Source organism: Amphibalanus amphitrite, unplaced genomic scaffold (genome assembly GCF_019059575.1).
Source record: "Amphibalanus amphitrite isolate SeventyFive unplaced genomic scaffold, NRLGWU_Aamphi_draft 001506F_arrow, whole genome shotgun sequence".
Classification (NCBI taxonomy): Eukaryota; Metazoa; Arthropoda; class Thecostraca; order Balanomorpha; family Balanidae; genus Amphibalanus; species Amphibalanus amphitrite.
Genome location: NW_024882999.1, coordinates 1 through 19,322, shown reverse-complemented (window position 1 = coordinate 19,322; position 19,322 = coordinate 1). Strand labels below are relative to the sequence as shown.

Below are 19,322 nucleotides of genomic sequence, written 5' to 3'. Positions count from 1 at the left end.
TTTGCAACTATTTGTTATTTATAGTCACCGTTTGGCAACAGCAACAGGTCACTATTTATAGTCACCGTGCCAGGTCACAAGCTATATTATCAAATAGTCACAAGATTATTTACGGCCTTGCACAGAGCGAGTCATATAGCCTTGCACAGGGCGGTGTTTCACGGGATGCTGCTACCACGCTGCTATCAAATTGCGCGAGCTGACGTCACACTTGTGGTAGTGTTGGAGCAATGGGCCTGTTGATGTTTCCATGGAAACCCAATTTGACACGTGTAAAAGCAGCGTGCTGCTATCACCGGTGAAACAGGGCCCAGGGCCCTGTTTCACCGGTGATAGCAGCAAGCTGCTATCACGTTTCGCGAGCTGACGTCATGTCGTGACGCCATACTGTTGTCGTAATGGGTAGTTCCGGCGCACGATTGCCGCGACCTTGGCGGCGGCATTAAGTGACGTATGAGCCTAAAAGTAAGAGTTTACGCAGTCATGATAGTATATATATTTTTGATATATATTTTTTCAATATGATGTATTTAAAAGAAGTTGGGTTTAGGAAAAATTTGGACATTAACTTCGAACATTTAGCTGATGACGTAAAACAATATTGCGGCAATCGTGCGCCAGAATTGCCCCTTACGTCAGCAGTATGACGTCATCACATTACGTCAGCTCGCGCAATTTGAGAGCAGCGTGCTGCTATCACCGGTGAAACAGGGCCCAGAGCGCAGAGAGGGAAGGACCCTTGTTCCCCTCCCCGGTATGTCTTAGTGCAACCGGGATGTCTCCCATATCCCATGAAAAAATTCCACAAGAGACCACAAAATATATTTTAGTGGTTATTGAGGTCTGTTGTGGCGTGAAATGGTTTCTTATGGTCCTAGTGGCCGTATTGAGGTATTGAGGTATTGAGTCCTAGTGAAGTACCGGCTTGTTATACCATTTTTCACCCTTAGTAGCGGGGGCTCCATATATGCCCATATATGGTCATCCAAAGTCCATTTATTGACCAATCAATTTTTGGATTTTTGCCTTGTAGTTTCCCCAACTGACCTACCAAATATGGGTGAATGGGCGGCCACCAACCTTGAACCTGGTCAATCTGAATCTCAAACTAGTTTCTTATTCACCTGAAGTTCGAATTTAGGTTCAGTCATCATCAATACTGATTGTGACAGTGTTCAAGTTCAAGCTCCACTAAACTGACGGCTTGTGTTGAGTGGTCAGCTAGCTGTGCTACTTTGCTGACTGCCTGTGTTTCCTTTTCTTAGGACAATTTTCAATATTACAGCAGTAACGTTCCAGGTGGGGGGGGGGCATTTTTTTTGCCCCACTTTAGTTTTTTTTTTGGTATCTTCAGATATGCTGCGCCGATTGTCACCAAACTTTCAGTACCCTCCCATGAATAGCTTTTGCACATTGTGACCACAAATTTTCCAAAGGCTGATAGGTTGGCCGCTAATGATGTCGGAGTGACGTCATTTCTGCCATTTTCGACCCAAAAAAAGGGTTTTGCTGGAAAAGCTGTCAGTCCTACAGCTTTAGAGATACAGAAAAATGTATGAGACATAAAAGGTGTAGAATTAACAGGGCTACAAACTGCTATCTCGGATTTTTGAAATTTTCAGATTTTGACCCCCAAAAATAAAAAAAAAATAATTTTTTTAATTTAAGCGCCGAAAAATCCAAGAAGTTTTTTGAATCTTGAGAAACGGAATATATGTGAAAGTCCCTAGCGCTTTCTATCTACATACCAAATTTGAGATCAATACCTCTTTTTTTGGCCAAGTTATAGCAAAAAAAAACTTTAAAATTGATGACGTTAAATTTTCAGACTCATTTCTTAGCAATTCTAGACGTAGCGCAAAACAAAGACCACCATTAGACTCCCTGTGACGAGCTGCATCGAATCCATACCCATTTTATGCAAAATTATCAACTTTGAAATTTGACCTTTTTTTACCTGACCTCCACCAGAAAGTGACTTAAATCGTACCTGATGGTCTTAATATAACCAACACCATTTGAATTTGATGCAACACCATTGAATTGCAAATGAAAAATCAGCCATAAAACATGCATCGCACAACCTTAGTAAAGTTGGATTCATGTGCTGACCTTTGGTGACCTGACCTGTGACCTGAACTGGTATTATCAGTGACCTCTAATAGCAACATACGAGTATGTACTAGGCAATCGCTGATTTTCGAGAAAATGCGTTTTACTCGAAGTTATAGCGCATTCCTAGAAGACCCGTGAACGGTGAAACATTTTATCTTTGACCTGACCTGTGACTGACATCGGTGACCCCGAGGTCAATGAAATTTGGTTGTTATCGACAAATTTGACAGGGCTATCGAACGCCGTTTGAATTTTCCGGATCCGTCCAGTAGCTTCGGAGATACGGGGGGAGGCAAAAAAATGCCCGCCCCCAACTGCGCGGAAGGTGGCCGGGAGGCCCACCGCCTGCCGGGTTAATACAAATGGTGTTTGTTTTAGAATAGTAAGTGCGCTACCCAAATTTGATCTGAATCCACAGATAAATGTTCCCTGCTTCTGTTTCAGAGATGGGTATTCATTCAGTTAGCATCTCATTTAGGGGAGAGACTGCTGGCTATGCCACCTATCGACCAGGAGAAACTGTCCATGGTGTCATGACGCTCATCATCGGTGGCTGTGAGCCGCACAAGCTCTCATGTAAGTATGCTAAATTCAAGTAGCACATTAGGTAGGTACCTACTAAGCAGACATGCTAAGGTCAAGCTACACCATGTGGAACTGTCCAGGAAAATATGTGCATGCTAGTCTGTGTTTTAGTGCTCGCAGGATTTCTTGATGTGGGTTTCTGCGGGTTTCATGAAGTTCTGTGAACTAGCATGTGCTTATACAGGTACTCAAGCATGACAACTAGTGAGGGCTATGTATGAAAATATGCAATTTTGCTTAATGTTGTTTTTTAGTTCATCAAATATCCTGGACATTCCCTAGCATTCCCATCTGTGACTTCCTTCACTGAATATGGTCACTCATGTTGCTGTGAATTGCCCAGTGTAACCAACCCAGTGTATTTCCTATCAGCTGAACTTTATCTGCGGACTGCGGACCTACGGATTTCTCGCAAAATCTGACAAAACAGGGCACATGTAATTTCCTGGAGGATCACACATAGTCTAGCCTGACCTTTGAAGAAGGATAATTAGTAATATTTTTCTGAGAATGAAGGTAAAGAATTTAGAATTCAGTCTGTTGCCAAAGGAGGGATTCTAGGAACCTATATCATGCAACTATTTTAGATAAAGTTATTTTGTAGTTTGGCAGTCTAAACATTTTGCAAATTTCACACCCAAGTTATTAGAGATTAGGTAGGTCACTAGGTTACATCAAATTAGGTTCCTACCTAGCTTTAAGGAAAAATTGAAATGGTTGCATCTGCTACAATAAGTGATTTGAAACTTTCAGGGAATGATTTATCCAAGAATGTCAAAATTAAGATTTAACCTTTGGAAGATTTGACTTTGAATAATCTCTTTAGACCTGAACTTTGACCTCCTTCAAATCTTTCAGATAGGCACCACTTACAGTGTGCTGCTACTCTGTCATCCCAGGAATCGAATTAGAGGGGTGGGGGTGTCCAGGTGAAAACGTACAATGCTTTACGATCGGACATCCGCCGAGGGCCGCGGGTTAATTTAGTTTCATGTTTGAGTGGACGGACTTAAAATGCTGGAGCCCTTGCCAAGCACTGCAGAACTTGTATACTGGGTGTCATTAAAGGGACCCTCCCACCTTCAAAAAAGTTAATGAATTTGCATGAAAGTGATGTCGCTCGGTTCAGAAAGAGCAAAAACGAATATCTACCAAATTTCATCGAAAAATATTCACCGGTTTTCAAGATATTAGACTTTTACTTTTGTTTACTTTTTGGGATCTCCGCTATTCCTAGCGACTTTATTTGAAAGTGCGGCATTTGTTGCGCGCAAAGCAGCATATACCACCGCGTGCTACAAAACGTTTTAGTCAAACATTTAACGGACGTTCGAAAGCCTGATGACGTCATCAGATTCCCGTAATGGTTAAGAGATAGGGACCAAGCTGGTCCCACCCTGCAAGTAAAGGGAAGAAATTTCTTGAACACCATAAAGCTGCGGGGGTTGCGACCAGGATAAATGGTGGTTTCTGAGCCTGGCCGCAAACTTGGCTATCTCAACTCAAAACTAATGTTAAGGTGGGAGGGTCCCTTTAAATGAAGGATCATCAAGTATTTTTATCTCTTTTTTTTTGTCCCGCACGTGCGAATATTTTAATATTTCATGAAGTGATAGAGCACATCGTGGCACGTTTGAAAATGGTCAAACATTGATTCTACGATGTGGACAACTGAAGAGAGGTCGTTTTGCGTAGATGCTTACATTTTGACAAAATCTCTGGACGAAACCCGGCGCCGACGAAACCTGCAGCAAGTCAGGCTACCAATGATTAGGCAGTGTGGTGGAACTCATCTTGAGCTGCTATGCTCGCTCTAATGAGCTGGTATGCTTCGTATGGCAGCGAATGATGCAGTGTTTGGTATTTTCAGTTTTGCCATTGCATTGTGCGTCTGATGGTACCAGTAAACTACCTCTTATCTGTGAAATATAAGAACAAATGGTAAAAACATCATGATCCTTCATAGTTCATTTAATGACGCAAGGTATACTACTTGATAGCGCAATGCCAGGTTACAGTCAGACAGGGTTTGTCTGTCCCCCCCCCCCCCCACTCACTCATAAGCGGGAGCGGCTCGAACTCTTAGAAAATATGAACGTGTTAAAACTCTAGTGTTCTGTGATTTACAATTGTGTCCGTTTTCTCAGCTGTATTAGTCAAGGTACGAGGCTTGGCTAAATCCCTTTGGAAGACTCATAGCGGCTCGGGGAAGAACCGACACACCCACACTCACACCGAGGACCTGTGGCTCATCAGGGAGGACATCTTTTTCATAAGAGGTGGGAATCGAGCCTCTCGAACGGCATGAGATGTGCTGTCAGCTGATGGGGCTTTCTCAGGAATATATTTGCTTTCAGGCGGCTCCAAAATGTGGGTATCAGGTGCTTCAGCGGGGCTCGAGTAATGAGACCGATTTGAACTGAACCTGCTGACAGTATGGACGGCCATGAACATAGGTTACCGCGCTGACGACATAGGCTTGATATCTGACACAGGTTAAACCATAATCTGCCTTATTTGTGGTGTGCTGATTGTTGATAACCTCGTGTGCGCCAGGTCCGACGGTGGAAGCGCTACACCCGGGCACGTACCAGTACGCGTTCTCGCACCAGCTGCGCCTGGGCCTGCCGCCGACGTACAGCTGTCAGTACGGCACCATCAGCTACATGTGCAAGGCGCGCGCCATCAGCCACGACTTGTTCGCCTTCAACGGCAAGTCCGAGTACACGTTCACCGTGCTGCCGGCGCTCGACCTGAACGCCGAGCCGGCCAATCTGGCGGTGAGCAGGGCTGACCTCTCCTCAGGCCCTTCGTCTTCTCCTCCTGGCGGTCCGAGCGGCGCTGGGCTTCGAAACATCAACTTTTCCACCAGTCAGATGACAATGGCATTAGTCCTAACCAATATGCCGTCAGCTGTGCATATTATAATGCGATCGTATAAAATGGGACTACTTTTCCCATGCCTGTGTGCTTCCCATGCCTGTCTGGTACACGTAGATACTCACTGTCATATACCTCAAACTCTATAAAAGAGGAGTATGTGCTTATTCCCACTATTTTGTTTTTATACGAGTCTGCCGAAGCCCTTTTATTGGGGTGGTAACTCATATCAACATGGTACGGTTGTGCCTAGTGGTATAAGTTTCAGAAAATGTATGTCCTATGTCCGTCCAAAAATTCCAAGCTGTCTTTTGTCCAAAGATGTCCGAAATCTACGGAATAGTTAGCACTTAATACTGTTATTTAATTTGTTTTTGATTCACAATTACCAGCTCAAAAGTGCTTATCAGATCGAATGCTTAGCTTTCTATTCGCCCATCAATGCTAAACACGACTACTTTATAAAAATGCTGAGGTGTAGCAAGTGATTGGCCAATGTTGTCCAAAGCCTGCTGTCATTGTCCAACCAAATTCCGAATTGGACATTGGACAAAGTCGGAATTCCGAATATTCAAGTTCCGACTGACACCAATAGTCGTGTCATGTGTGCTCATGTGCTGTGTTTGTGGAAGTGCCTTGCCAAATGCCAGTTGCCTCCGCTCGATCACCTGTGTGACTGCCCCCCCCCCCCCCCCCCCGCCAGGAGCCAGCGTCTGTGACTGCCGAGGCGCAGCAGTCGCTCTTCGGCCACGCGATAGGTCGGTTCACACTGACCATGTCGCCCCAGGCAGCCGTCGGAGGGCAGACCATCTCCTTCACCATTGACGGGCCCGAGCGGCTCTTCAGGAAACAGCTCAACGCGCCCGGCGTGGTCAAACTCAAACGGGTGCGTGGTCAAACTCAAACAAGAACGTGTCACTCTGTTGCGCTCAGCTGGCCGGGGGCCCGCATCGCCGCTCAATGAATGTCAGTTGGATTAGTGACGGCTTTCTGTTTGCTGGGAGCACTGAGCGACACAGAATTTAAAGCCTGCAACAGAATCTTTCCGCAGTCAGGAAATCGCATGCGAGGGCCTTTTCAGATCCATGGAAGCACGCTCGCATCAATCGCACGCTTCTCCCGCATGCGATTGATTCGGGAAGAATTGTATTTGAATGAATAGGCTCTCCCATGCGATTTCCTAAATGCGGAAAGAGTCTCATTCACACCGCTGACATGGTAGTATACACTGAGCACCCTTCAGCTGCTCTCCCCATTATCTGACTGTGTGCTAAGTGTGTGCTCAGTGCTGACTGTGTGCTATCTCTGTTAGCAGTGTATCTTTCAGATCCCCTCCCCAGCATCTGACCGAGTGCTGACTGTTATCTCTGTCGGCAGTGTACGCTGTGTATCGCTAACGGTCGCCGCCGGGAGGAGAAGCGAGACGTGGCTGTCGTACAGCCGGGACAGTCGCCCAACGGATGGCACCGCTTCGAGCTGACCGTTCCGCGCCACGAGGGCATCACCATCAGCGCCGTCATGTGCCGCATCATCACAGTCACCTACTACGTCAAGGTACGGTAAATGCACCACATCACAATCACCTACTACGTGAAGATACGGTAAATGCACCACATCACAGTCACCTACTACGTCAAGGCGGGGTAAATGTGCCGCATCTTATTCTTCAGTCACCTACTACGTGAAGTTAGGCTAAATGCACTGCATCATCAGTCATCTACTACGGCAAAGTAGGTTGGTTAATTATACTATACAGCACTATACAGCTACGTATATAATGTTGTGTCAATGTGGAGTAAAAATTTCCTGGTGACCGACAACAAAGCCCTTGAGCTACTTTATGTGTTTTTTTTTCAGAATAAGAATACCTACCGGCTACCTCCCAGTAAGATCAGAGATCGTACATCGTCACAGTCATCTTTTTACCGAGATTTTTTATTCGTTCTGCCTCATCGCAGTCGGCCACTAGAGCAAAGAAAAGCATACGCTCTGCCTCACCATTTCGCCTACGGTGTTCGCATCACCACCCGTACTGTACTGAGTGACTATATGACTACGCCTTCTCTCGGTGCCTGTTTTCGTGTTCCGTCCGTGCAGCTGTGCTGACTGCTTACCTGCTGCGTCCGCCCTTACACGTGTCCCTCGTTCCCAGATCAAGTCTCGCCACATCACGCTCTCGCTGCCGCTGGTGCTGGGCACGGTGCCGTTTCACCGGTCCCACGTGCGCAGCCGTTCCGTCTCTCCGCGCCCCACCGCGCCGTCGGCCGCCGGAGGCATCGAGCCGCGGCGGCGCTCGGCCTGGGCCGACAGTCCCAGCCTGCGGCCGCCGGCCGAGCACCACTCGTCCTCGGCGCCGGCGCTGGCCGCCGCGCCCGACTACGACCCGCCGCCCTCGTACGAGCAGGTGATGCGCGACCAGCCGCACAGCCCCGGCCGAGCCGCCGCCGGCGGGGGCACAGCCAGCGAGACTGAGCGCCGACACAAAAAGGAACACGAGGCCACTGGCTTCACGTTTCTGGGGGACATGTGAGCGCCGCGCTCGCTGACCGGGCTCTGGACGGCCGACTGTCGGCCGGATCAGATCGACGGACAGGGTGAGTACATACATTGCCGCCTCCTCTCCTAGTCTCTCCGTCTCGTCTCTCTCTGCTCTCCCTGGTGACAACACTGGCCCGTGTCCCGGCCGGCGGGCAGAGATGGGTGGATGGGGCGGCGACCTGCCCACGGTGGGCTGTGTGGTGTCACACCGACAAGGGTACAGTCACATCAGTTGGGTGTGACTCCAGAGGGCGGGTACACTGCTCGGCCCACGGGGTGCTGTGTGCTGGTCAGTGACCGAATTAGTCCCACAGAGGGCACGATAAGTCGCAGGCTGGCGGTGGTCTGGTAAGCTTGGATCTTACAGCCAGAAATACATAGCATACGTCGGCAAAAATGTAGAGAGGCCTGCTCTGTGGTGGTCTGTATAGACTGGCATGTATCATGGCTACAAAAAGAGGTGAATGGGAACTTATGTGTAGTTTTATGAAATATGCGTGCGACAATATTTAGGACTTGTGTGTAGTTTTATGGAATCGGTGTTTATATTCAGCCTGGTTGCTGCGTTTTCACTTTTTATACACCAAATCTGTTATATTATTGAATTTTTAAGTGGATATTGTCGGGTCATTTGTATGTTTAGATCTGAATCGATATTGACCTGTTAAGGAATATGATCCTGTGTCGGACGCTGATTGTCAGAGCAAAGAGTGCAATTTTTATGCAGCAGTGTTTTTCATTACATGACGTGTCTAGTCTGGTTCGGTTTTACACCATGTCCGGCTCCTGCACGTACCTCTGTCTTACGCACGCCATCGACGCCGATTCTCCGTTCAGAGAGTCGTTTTTTCGTGACAAAGCTGCGGCGTCACCTAGCTGAAGCAGTGACGCCATCTGTGCGAGAGTCGGTGGTCGGCGGCTCCCGCTGTGGTGTTGGGTCTGCGCTGGTAGGTCACCCCTCTCGTAATGTATCTCCTCGTACATTTCGAGCAGCAGAGGTCCATACCATCGCTATGAGAAAGCGAACGCGATGGGTGATTTGGCGTCAGAGGTAGTATAAGGGTGAGTTGATTATTTGTAATGGTGCCTGTGAACTCACCGTGTGTTGATTTGTGTGAAAAGCTCCTCAGGGGCCGCCCCTTGATGCAAACTTACTCGATACACATAACACAGCAAGCGTTGTGATGAGTTCGTTCCCTTTCATGGTCTGCAGTACAACTGTTCAGTCGGTGGCCCAGTATGCAAAACAGGCATATAAAACCCAGCATGCACGATACGTATCTGTACACGCCAATGACCTTCTAGCCTCTAAGCCGTGTATTGCACTACATGTCGAGGTGACGGTGTACTCCGTTTCGCTTTCGTCGATATCCTTTATCGCGATAGTGACGGAAACCTTAAATTTATCTACTCCTCCGTTCGTTCGCTTGCTCGCGAGTGTCTTAGACACGATCAGTTGTTTAGTTTTAAGACAAGCTCCTGAGTTTTGAGACATGCGCCAGAAACATGTACGTGATGATACGTGCCAATTGGCTTTGTGGAGTGGTGATAGGATAGCCCGCACCACAGGCGTTGAATTCACTTTTTGTGAGTTTTTATTCTGATGCTCACGCTCTTTTTGCGTGCATTTAGGTATAGATCCCAAAGTTTGGTAAAACAATGTATTGTTTGTGTTTTCGTTTTTTAATTAGTAGGACGCGTTTCAGTGGCACTTTACTCGTCCTGCTGCCATTGTGATTGAAACTATTCCTGTGTCGTGTTGTCTGCAACGCTGTGCCTTCGTACTATGTTCAACGTGCGTCTGAACTTGTGTCTGAAATTAAATGTGTGTCTCAAGTCTGTTTGTGTGAAGCTATCTGATGTATATCTGTGGTTCATCTGAACCGTTACAAGCAAGCCAAACAGCACACATTTGTTGAAATTGGACAGAGCGGGTTATGTCCTAAAATGGCACCTACTGTTAATAACTTTAACGCCGCAGTTTATGCAGCGTTGGGTGGCGCAACGCTGGTGATTTGTGGACGTATTGCGAGTATCGGTATGCTTGCGTTAGGTACAAGAGGTGAACCTCATTAACAGTGTCTATTTTATGTTTTGATATTTGCTCTAGACCCATGGCCTTGGCAGAGAAGGACGTCATTATGCTTGTTCTTTGAAGCCGCTGGAATGCATCTATTGAGCTTATATGAGTTGTGTGTTTTGCTTTGAATAGTGCTAGAGAAAAAGGTAAAAATGGCCAGACCAGTTGTCGATGCATCGTCTGTTGATTGACCAAATATGAAGCCAGATGAACTCAAATGGGGCATTGGTTCTGTGAAGTTTGATAGGCGAACAACACGAATACGCTCGTAACCAATGTGTTTATGGGCATGGTGTCTTCATTTTTAACATGCGGCGATTTATTGCATAAAATGTCAGCTCATCGTCATATTTATCGCTTGTTTGAAACATTTGTGTGCCTGTCGTCTCCGAAAAGAAATATCGCTCGAATCCTGACCATGTTACATGTGTCTGCCTTTTCCGGTAATGAAAAACTGCCTAAATCGCGACAATTCTTACAATACATCGTTTGGCTTTATGACGGCTGTGGTCTGGAGCAGGAGGTCCAGTGCCAGCCGAACAAGCTCATACTTCAGATATGTCTGCACGACCTGACATCTAATCAGTAAACTGACAATGATACTGAATGACGAATGGCTTGGCGAGAAATTTACTCGTGAACGGACATGACCTTTACACGAAACTCAATGTGAACGCGCTGCGGCGTTACCGTCATGTATTTCACAGTGTATTAGAATTCACTGCCCTCGAGAGGATTGGCCCAAGTCAAGCCCTGTTTCGGGCCGTTCCCACTCAAGTGTTGACAGTGTGAACTGACCTATCGTGACCATCCGGTCTGCCCGTCTCGCGTTCCGTGCTTACACGCCGTCTCGCAGTGCGTGCCGCACACCAGTGAGCGACACGGGACTGAGTTCCATCAGCGGTGACACGGTGATATGTTTGTGTCGCACAATTCATCGGCCGGGTGGCTCGGCGCGGCACGCATCGGGGTTAACTGGCCGCCGTGGGTTTCAAATCCACCTCGGACGCTGCCCCAGCTGAAAGGCGCTGGCTGGTCCGGCGCATCTGGTAGCGAGGTTATCTCAGTGCTGCTGTCTCCTCTCTCCCTCCCAACACACACTTCTGTGACCTATGCGTCCATAGTAACGGCACAATGTTGCCTGTTGTAAGGATCTGTGGCTGCCATTGTAAATGTGGTTGCCACTGGCCAGGGTGCATACACAAACTCGGGCAACTGTAAGCTCAGTTGACCCAGAGGACGAGAACGAGCACTAGGCAGTGCCATCCGGTGACTGGTGGATCCTGGTGGGTAGCGGGGAACGGGGGTCACTGGGCCATCAGTGATCCACATAGACATACAGGGTGGGATGGACAAATTGAGACACATTGTGTTTATCAATTCAAATGCAGTTTGCCGGTTAACCAAAAAACAATCAGTCAGAAATATATTTATTTCGTGACACTGGCATCGTTGTAGAGCATTCTCACTCGATAAACCCTCCCTCTGCCGCCACCATCCTCTCCAGCCGGCTCCTGAACCTGCCGCACGCGCGCTTCACGACAGCTCGGCCCATGGCCGCCATCGTCTCCTCGATGGTCCGCTTCAGAGCCTCCCTGGAGGGGTGGGGGCTCTTGTTGGAGACCCTCTCAACTTCGCCCCAGACAAAGTAGTCCAGGGGGTTGAGGTCCGGAGAGTTGGGGGGCCAGAACTCCTTGGTCCACGTCAGGTGCATGTTCTGCCGGCACCACTCCTGCGTCTTCTTTGCTGCGTGTGCGGGTGCTGAGTCTTGCTGGAAGACATATCCAGCTCCTCTCGTGACTTCCTTGATCCAGGGCAGGATCAAAGAAGTCACGAGACTTCCTTGATCCTGAGAGACTTCCTCTCGTGACTTCCTCCTCGATCAGAGCCTGGAGTTGCTGCAGAAACGCCGGCGTTCTCTTCTTCCCAGGCCCTGATTTACGCTTTTTACGCTCGGGAGTCACCTCTCCTTCATCCTCGCCATCTCCACCGCCCTCCTGCGCCCGCACACGCTTGGCAATGCGGTACACCGTGCTCCGTGGGACACGCAGGAACTCGCTGATCTCCGCCGGGCTCCTCCCTGCGCGCAGCGCCTGGAGCACGACGGCTCGGCGATCGTACTCGGCTCCGCGACCAGACATGATTTGACCTGACCTTGGGTCACCCTCGCTTTTATAGCATCTGAGGGCCGTGCCAGCGATGCGACCAATCAGATTGCGGTTATAGCCGAGGCGTACAACCGCGTAGAAACTTGTCTCAATTTGTCCATCCCACCCTGTATACGGATGAGAGGCGCCATTTTTTGTGTTACGTCAAATCAGAGAAGATACCCTGCTTCAAACTGAAAAAAATAATATTTGCATAATTTCAACTGCGTTATTGGTCCGCTTCAGAAAACATACGCTTATGAAGTTCGTTCATCTATCGCCAAATAAACCTAGCGTAAAAACTCCCATTCACCGGCAGCCTCGCAGCCTCTTGGTACAACACCATTCAGACGTCCAGCCATTCATGCCTGCTCACAATGACGCGTTGCGCAGAAGTGGAGCACGCGCCTGTGTGAGCTGGTGTCGGCAGCTGTCTGCCCGCGGCGGCCAGCGCCGGGGGTAGAGCATCCATCAGCTGTCCGGCGGGCCGGCCGGCGAGGGGTGGGCGCCCCAGACGGGCGGCCGGTGCAAGGTCCCTGGGTGCGCCGGAACGATGACGCATCCGCAATGAAAACTGTGGGGTGGAGTTTCCCGCGCCAATCGTGGCTGAATTCTCTATCGCTCCGATGTGTTGGCACCTAAGCAATGACGCAGCCTTTTTCCAAGCTTAGAGTGGTTCTAGCTTCCACTCACATTGCCATATAATTAACGTCCTACTAGAAGGTGTGCTCAGTGGAACATTCGAACGCCCTCAGGCTCCCTGCTATGTGTCTCTTGTTAAAGGGACACTCCCACCTTAACATTAGTTTTGAGTTGAGATAGCCAAATTGGTGGCCATGGCCTGCAACTACCGGTTTGGGCACTCACAACATCGACAAATGCTTTAATTCGGAGATATGGAATTTCAAACTTGCAGTTTTCGGATTCTAAGGGGCTAGTGCATTGGTATGCCCCCTTAGAATTTGTGACGTCAGCGGAGATCTAACGATTTTTAAATCTTTTACTAAAACGTTTGGTAGCACGCGGTGGTATATGCTGCTTTGCGCGCAACAAATGCCGCACTTTCAAATAAAGTCGCTAGGAACAGCGGAGATCCCAAAAAGTAAACAAAAGTAAAAGTCTAATATCTTGAAAACCGGTGAATATTTTTCGATGAAATTTGGTAGATATTCGTTTTCGCTCTTTCTGAACCGAGCGACATCACTTTCGTGCCAATTCATTAACTTTTTTGAAGGTGGGAGGGTCCCTTTAACCCTATTAGTGGCAGGGGGGGTTGTTTTTATCCACCCCTCAGGTTTTTCGGGAATATCTCCGAAACCGCTGAAGCTACGATGCTGAAATTTTCTGACTTTTCCTAAAACTAAATTGGGCACATTCACTGAAAATTTCAAGTTCATAACTTTACCAGGGGCGGCTCCAGAGCACTGGGAATTGGGGGTCCTATTCGTGAAGCGAGTCATTTGGGCGAAGATCACGATGCTGCACCAGTTTTACGAACAGTGAATGAAAGGTATCATGTGATAACATATACAAAGTTATTGTGCATCCTCTTTTGACACGTTTTTGCTATAATAGGCGGATCCAGGCGTCCAAAAAGGGGGGTTATTTTTTACCTCCCAACATAGGTGCCCTGACACCGCCTATGCATGACCAATACAATTTTAGTCGTTCTCTCATAAGAAAATTGTAACATAACAAGACCATTGCCACCCTTTTTAGAAACAGTACCAACAAAAACCTTATTTACTATACTTTTTGTGTACCCCCAATCTCAATGATCTGTATCCGCCTATGATTTTTGAAAATGCATATTTTTAGGATCCATGTGAATTCCTGGTTCATTCTCTATCGATCGGCAAAAGTTGCGTTAAGATTGGTTCAGAAACCTGGCCGTGATAAACAGTCTAAAATGTATCTGCAATTTGCCCGTTTTTACCCCCCTCTACCCCCCTATTGACATTTTTTAATTTTATTTTTTTAGAAATGTAGATCTCGTTGAGCCAAATCGAATGCCGTTTGAATTTTGAAAATCGGCCGGTTAGATCTCGAGATATCAAGGGGGGGTCGTAAACAGCCCCCCCTGCCACTAATATGGGGTAGCCAGGAGCCTGCCACTAATAGGGTTAACACCACGCTTGGAGTGGTATTGTCGTGACAGTCATTTCATTGAACAAAGCCTGATTTGGTTGATAGGAAATCGTCATTCGTTAAACAAACCGCATATGCCTACATACCTAATTGTGGTGTTGAGCTGCTCCGGAGTTGGAACTGCATTTTTCCTCATCAGCTTCCAATGTTACAATAACAGCAATGTCCTCACTCGACATGACGTGCCTAACCAATTATGCTCAGTAAACAAACCAAACGTGTAATCAGACGATGGCAGAACCACTAATTATGCCCATTTTCGCAGCTCTATAGGTAGTTCTCATGGCATTTCCAGAGGTCATGTTTGTCTTGTTAGTGATCACAGTATCGTGTTAGCCTAACGGATGTCATAAGTAGCCTGACCTGCATTCGTGTGACGGTAATTGGCTAGCCTTCGGTTCCACGTCTTTGACCTGGTCCCTACCTGTCTGTAATGAATGACCACTATCAATCCTTCGACGCAAACCTCGGAATACCAATGGGACCAACCTGGAGAGCCATCCGTTTTAAATAACCCAAACGGGTGAATGAGATATTCCCAAGCTTTTACTGTATGCCTGGCCTATTCAAATACATTAGCCTGAGAGGTGTGGTAATAACTGGTGTAAGCAAAGTGACCACGGTCAAAAACGAATTACCAAGTCAACATTTTGGGATGTCCTCGTTCAAAAAACGGCTATGAGCTTCGGTCTAGACAATTATTTTATCGTTGGCATACAGTAAAAGTCTCTGTATTGTTATAGAAGAATGAAACACTTGATAAAGTTTTCTCAGTTCGGTCATAACTTAATGGAACGAGGAGGCGCCCGACTTCCGTTCTCGTTGTGTTGAGGGAGTCCAGATAGCCTCTCTGTTCGGACCTCTCCTCCGCCGTGTCTGGCCGTCCGGTAAGATGAACTGCAGACACCGCCGCCCGTATATTTCCTCTTTCTTTCCGAGTGTTGCGCGTGGCTGAGGCCGACCCTAGGCGCGTGGTGTCGTCGGAAGAGTGAGACGGCCAACCTCAACCCCCTCCCCGAGCCAGGGGAGAGGGGGACGCGCGGCGCGTGCGACGGCGGGCGGCCGTCGGCGTCGACGCGTGTGTCCGACGCTGAGTCGGCGGCGCGGAGGCTGCCGGCGGCGGCGACCAAGTCCGCGTGCTCAGTCGGGCGCCGCCGGCCGGCCCGAACGTGCGATCGGGGACGTTACTGACCGCCGTGCGTCTCAGCAGGTGTCACCACTAGTGGAACAGACTCCGGTTGGATCTCGGGCTGGACTAGCGAGTGGATTCGCCAGTGTCTGGCACTGCGAGACTGGGTGGAGGAGGTCCTCTGCGCCCTCTGACGCGTTCTGAGCCCCTGCTCTGGAAGTTATAGGCGTGAACTGAGAACTGTGGTGGGCCCGCTGCGAAGTGCAGACCGTTTAACAGGCCCATTGCCTCGATGGAACTGAGATATTTCTAAGGAGCAGAAGCTGCTGGTGTGGTATTGGCGTGCTACAATAACATTCAGTAGTGGTTGAGCGCACAGACTTTTAACAACGCCTGCCCTGGTCGTAACCACGGAACTGATGTCAGGTCTGTGTATCTAGCTTTAACTGGACTCATCTCTCTCTCTCACTTTTTTGGAGGGCAGATTTCTCCATTGTCCCTTGAACAGCAGACGCGCTTCAGGGATAAGTCCGACTGAGCCCGGCCCACAAGCCGACTGCCGTCATGACTGCCACGCTGAGTAGCCTGTCCGTGGGCAACAACCTCAGTCTCTGCACTCCACCATCGGCCGCCACTTTCAACGAGTCGTTCACTGAACAGATGCGCGCGATTAGGGAGCTGAAGCACTACACCTACGGCGTGGCCATGCCGATCATCTGCGCGCTCGGCATCATCGGCAACGTGCTCAACCTGCTCGTCCTCACCAGGAAGAACATGAAGAGTGTCGCCTACTGCTATATGAGAGGTGAGGCGTTGTGGACGTGATTGTATTGGTTTTACGTTGCAGGTGCTCAATACTATGGAACGAAATCTTGGTGACTACTTAGTTTCATCTTCCTGTTTTAGATATAGGTATGTCAGTGGCGGATCCAGGGGGGGGGGGCAAAATGGGCATTTGCCCCTCCCAAACGGCATAATTTTAACATTACACCTATGGACGAAGCATGGAAAGAATCGATAAATTGTTATGGTTTGCCCCCCCCCCCCAAAAAAAAACTGAGCTGGATCCGCCTCTGAGGTATGTAAACAGGCAATGCTCGTTTGTGTTGATGGCAGGAGAACTGAATATCTAATAATGACTCACTTTTATTCATGGACACACTTTCATCAATGACACGTTTTAGATGAGTAGGCGAGGGATGCCTATTCCATAGAACTAAAAGATATTGACGCTTATATTCACACATTTTTGCTTGAAAGAATGTCATAAAGCAAATAGCAATTCCGACAATTCAATAAGCCTTCCAGTTTCTGTCGCATTATTACTGTTCGCAAATTGTGTCATCACATAGGCTGCCTTGTGGCGAAATCACAACCACGGCGTTCTAAACGTTTGGGTGGCGCTAAACGACTTTAGCAATATCGACCAAGGATGTTGGCTCTATGAGTGGAATAGCAAGGGCCGTATCCTGCCGTTATAAATGTGATAAATGTCTTGAAAGCGGAAATTGAAAAACGTGAGGTCAAGCTACTCGATACAAGAACTTCTTTTCTATGATGATAAAACGTGGTTCCCTTGGATGGATGATTTGTGGTAGTGGAATGTTTCATGGAGAGTCTATCATTCAGGCTCTTTGGTACTATAGTTCGTTTATTTTCAAAAGGACGCTGGCTCAAAGTTCAATATCGAAGCTCTCACGTGAGTTTTGGCAGCTTCAGTGTCTGGTCAAGAATTTCTTACCGAAAAAAATAATCGATTTCAAATTGTGCACGGTAAGTAGCTGGAAATTGTTGCTTAAAAATGAACATGCTATGATTACGTCACTGGTGGCAGCAGGCACCCAAATGTCCGTGCAATGGGACAAGTGTCAACGAATTTGGGTGGAACTTAGTTTTTCACTGATGCCGACCTTATAATCGAGTAAGCGATTCCGTCCATGAAAGTTATACGTTACATTGCAGTACGTGTTCGACAGCATGACGTCACCACTGTTCTATCTGGTTCCAAAACGCACATATGGAAATTATGGGGAAGAAATCACATGTTAAAATTAGTCGACGTTCGATTTTCTCAGGTTCAGTTTTTGCTCGTTTTGCCCGCTAAAACACGTGCTTGTTCGAAAAACATACTTGGAGCCAGCGTCCTTTTGAAAAAAACGAACTATAGTATTTTATAATATCCACATATAGGCTCAGTTAAAGGTTTGGCAGGCGGCAAGGGATCATCAGGTCGCCCCAAGGGTCGCTCTGTCACAAATCGATGGACATCGCACAATATCATCTAATTTATGGTTATTTGCAGTTCGGTTATGGTCTCTTAGTAGAAGTGTGCAACTTAATACCGGCCCAGAATAGCTCCGGACGCCGTTTTGGGACGGTATTGGTTCCGATCGAGCGCGGTGCGGAGAGCTGGCGGCTGGCCGCCGTTTCACTGATTGGTATACTGTGCCGGAGAGCACGGGTGTCGTGCGGCACACGGCTCGATCGGCGAGCAGGCGGATGCCCGGAGCTGGCTGGAACAGTCGCCTTTTCTCGGTGAGCTCAACGCGCTAGGCTTATGTTCTTGTGTATGAACTGCTCTGGCAGTTTATCCTTTACAAAGCGGCTGAAATCGTTCCATGCTGTTGAAACATACTGAAACATAAGCTTTTATGATGAGAAAACGTATGGATAATGAGGTGAGGACAATGTATGTAATGTTGCCGTGATTGTCCCTCTCGGTCAACTCAATATCACTCTCAGAGCGGCGTCAGCTGATGGTTCTATTTCCGCCGCTCTAGATTGCTGGGCTCCATGGCCGCCATTCTAACCAGCTGGGAACTCTGGTTAGACGGTCGGTATGGGCGGCCATCTCCCGTGAAAGGTCCGGCCGACAGCCCGTCTCGTCCATCCCGTCCCGTCCGGCCGACAGCCCGCCCCGTCCAGGCTCCAACCCGACTGCCGACAGCCTGCCCTGTTGCTGACCTGGTCCTGAGAAGACAGCGACGGCAGCTGCCTCGCATCATACTCGTATACTGTGGCTAATCTAATATACGGACAGGGCTTAGACCGGCACGTATATGAGAGCACTGCTGGGGACGGTTGGGCTGGTGCCTGGATGATATATGTAGGCGCTTAGTTAGGTTCCAGATTTCGTTCTCCCTGTGCACTCAAATTGACTTACACGGAGTTTTCTTATAGATGAATGAAAGATGCCAAAAGAAGGATGATGGGATCTGAAAAAGCCACATTTTTATTAACGAAATGGCCCGAGACCTGTGTTCTACCGGTGATTACCCCAGCTCAGCTCAATGCAACATGCCAACACGTTTAGGTCACAACGATGCAAGTCGTTATCTCGCTGCAGTGTTACGATTCACACGGGAGACCCGACCTTTTAACATTCCGTGAGCCGACAGTCACGGAATGATAACACCACGCTCTGTCCGTGTCTCGACTAACGTGTGCAATGGGCGGCCGCTCGATCCAATACAAATGAACCTGTCGCTGAAAACAGGTGTCTGTTATTGGCGCATCGAGGGTACCACTTGCTTTGCAGGGCGAGGGCGCCATTTTTCAGTGGAACTACAAGACAGTTGTTGGCAGTCAATGGCTCAAATATTACGGGGCCTATTCGCCTTCAGATGTCAACGTTTCCGCTTCTTCAAAGTAATGAAGGTATTGAGCTTTGATTTTGTGCTTTCTTTTCAGTTTTTCGGTA

At 48.2% G+C, this 19,322-nt stretch overlaps 1 protein-coding gene across 1 annotated transcript; it reads left to right on the top strand.

Annotated features, from left to right (window-relative positions):
- Nucleotides 1-721: 721 nt before the first annotated feature.
- On the top strand, nt 722-10,697 carry LOC122373503 (arrestin domain-containing protein 3-like). Its single transcript, XM_043351629.1, has 7 exons — nt 722-734; nt 2,560-2,691; nt 4,848-4,979; nt 5,257-5,480; nt 6,284-6,466; nt 6,958-7,134; nt 7,733-10,697. The coding sequence occupies exons 2-7, from the start codon at nt 2,562-2,564 to the stop codon at nt 8,108-8,110; spliced, it is 1,224 nt and encodes a 407-aa protein (XP_043207564.1). The 5' UTR covers nt 722-734; nt 2,560-2,561; the 3' UTR covers nt 8,111-10,697.
- The last annotated feature ends 8,625 nt before the right edge of the window (nt 10,698-19,322 follow it).

Coding starts and splice junctions, on each gene's coding strand:
- LOC122373503 (XM_043351629.1), top strand. CDS start 2,562: ATGGGTATTCATTCAGTTAGCATCTCATTTAGGGGAGAGACTGCTGGC. Junction 2,692..4,847: donor TGAGCCGCACAAGCTCTCAT/GTAAGTATGCTA, acceptor CCGTTTTCTCAG/CTGTATTAGTCAAGGTACGA. Junction 4,980..5,256: donor GGACATCTTTTTCATAAGAG/GTGGGAATCGAG, acceptor CGTGTGCGCCAG/GTCCGACGGTGGAAGCGCTA.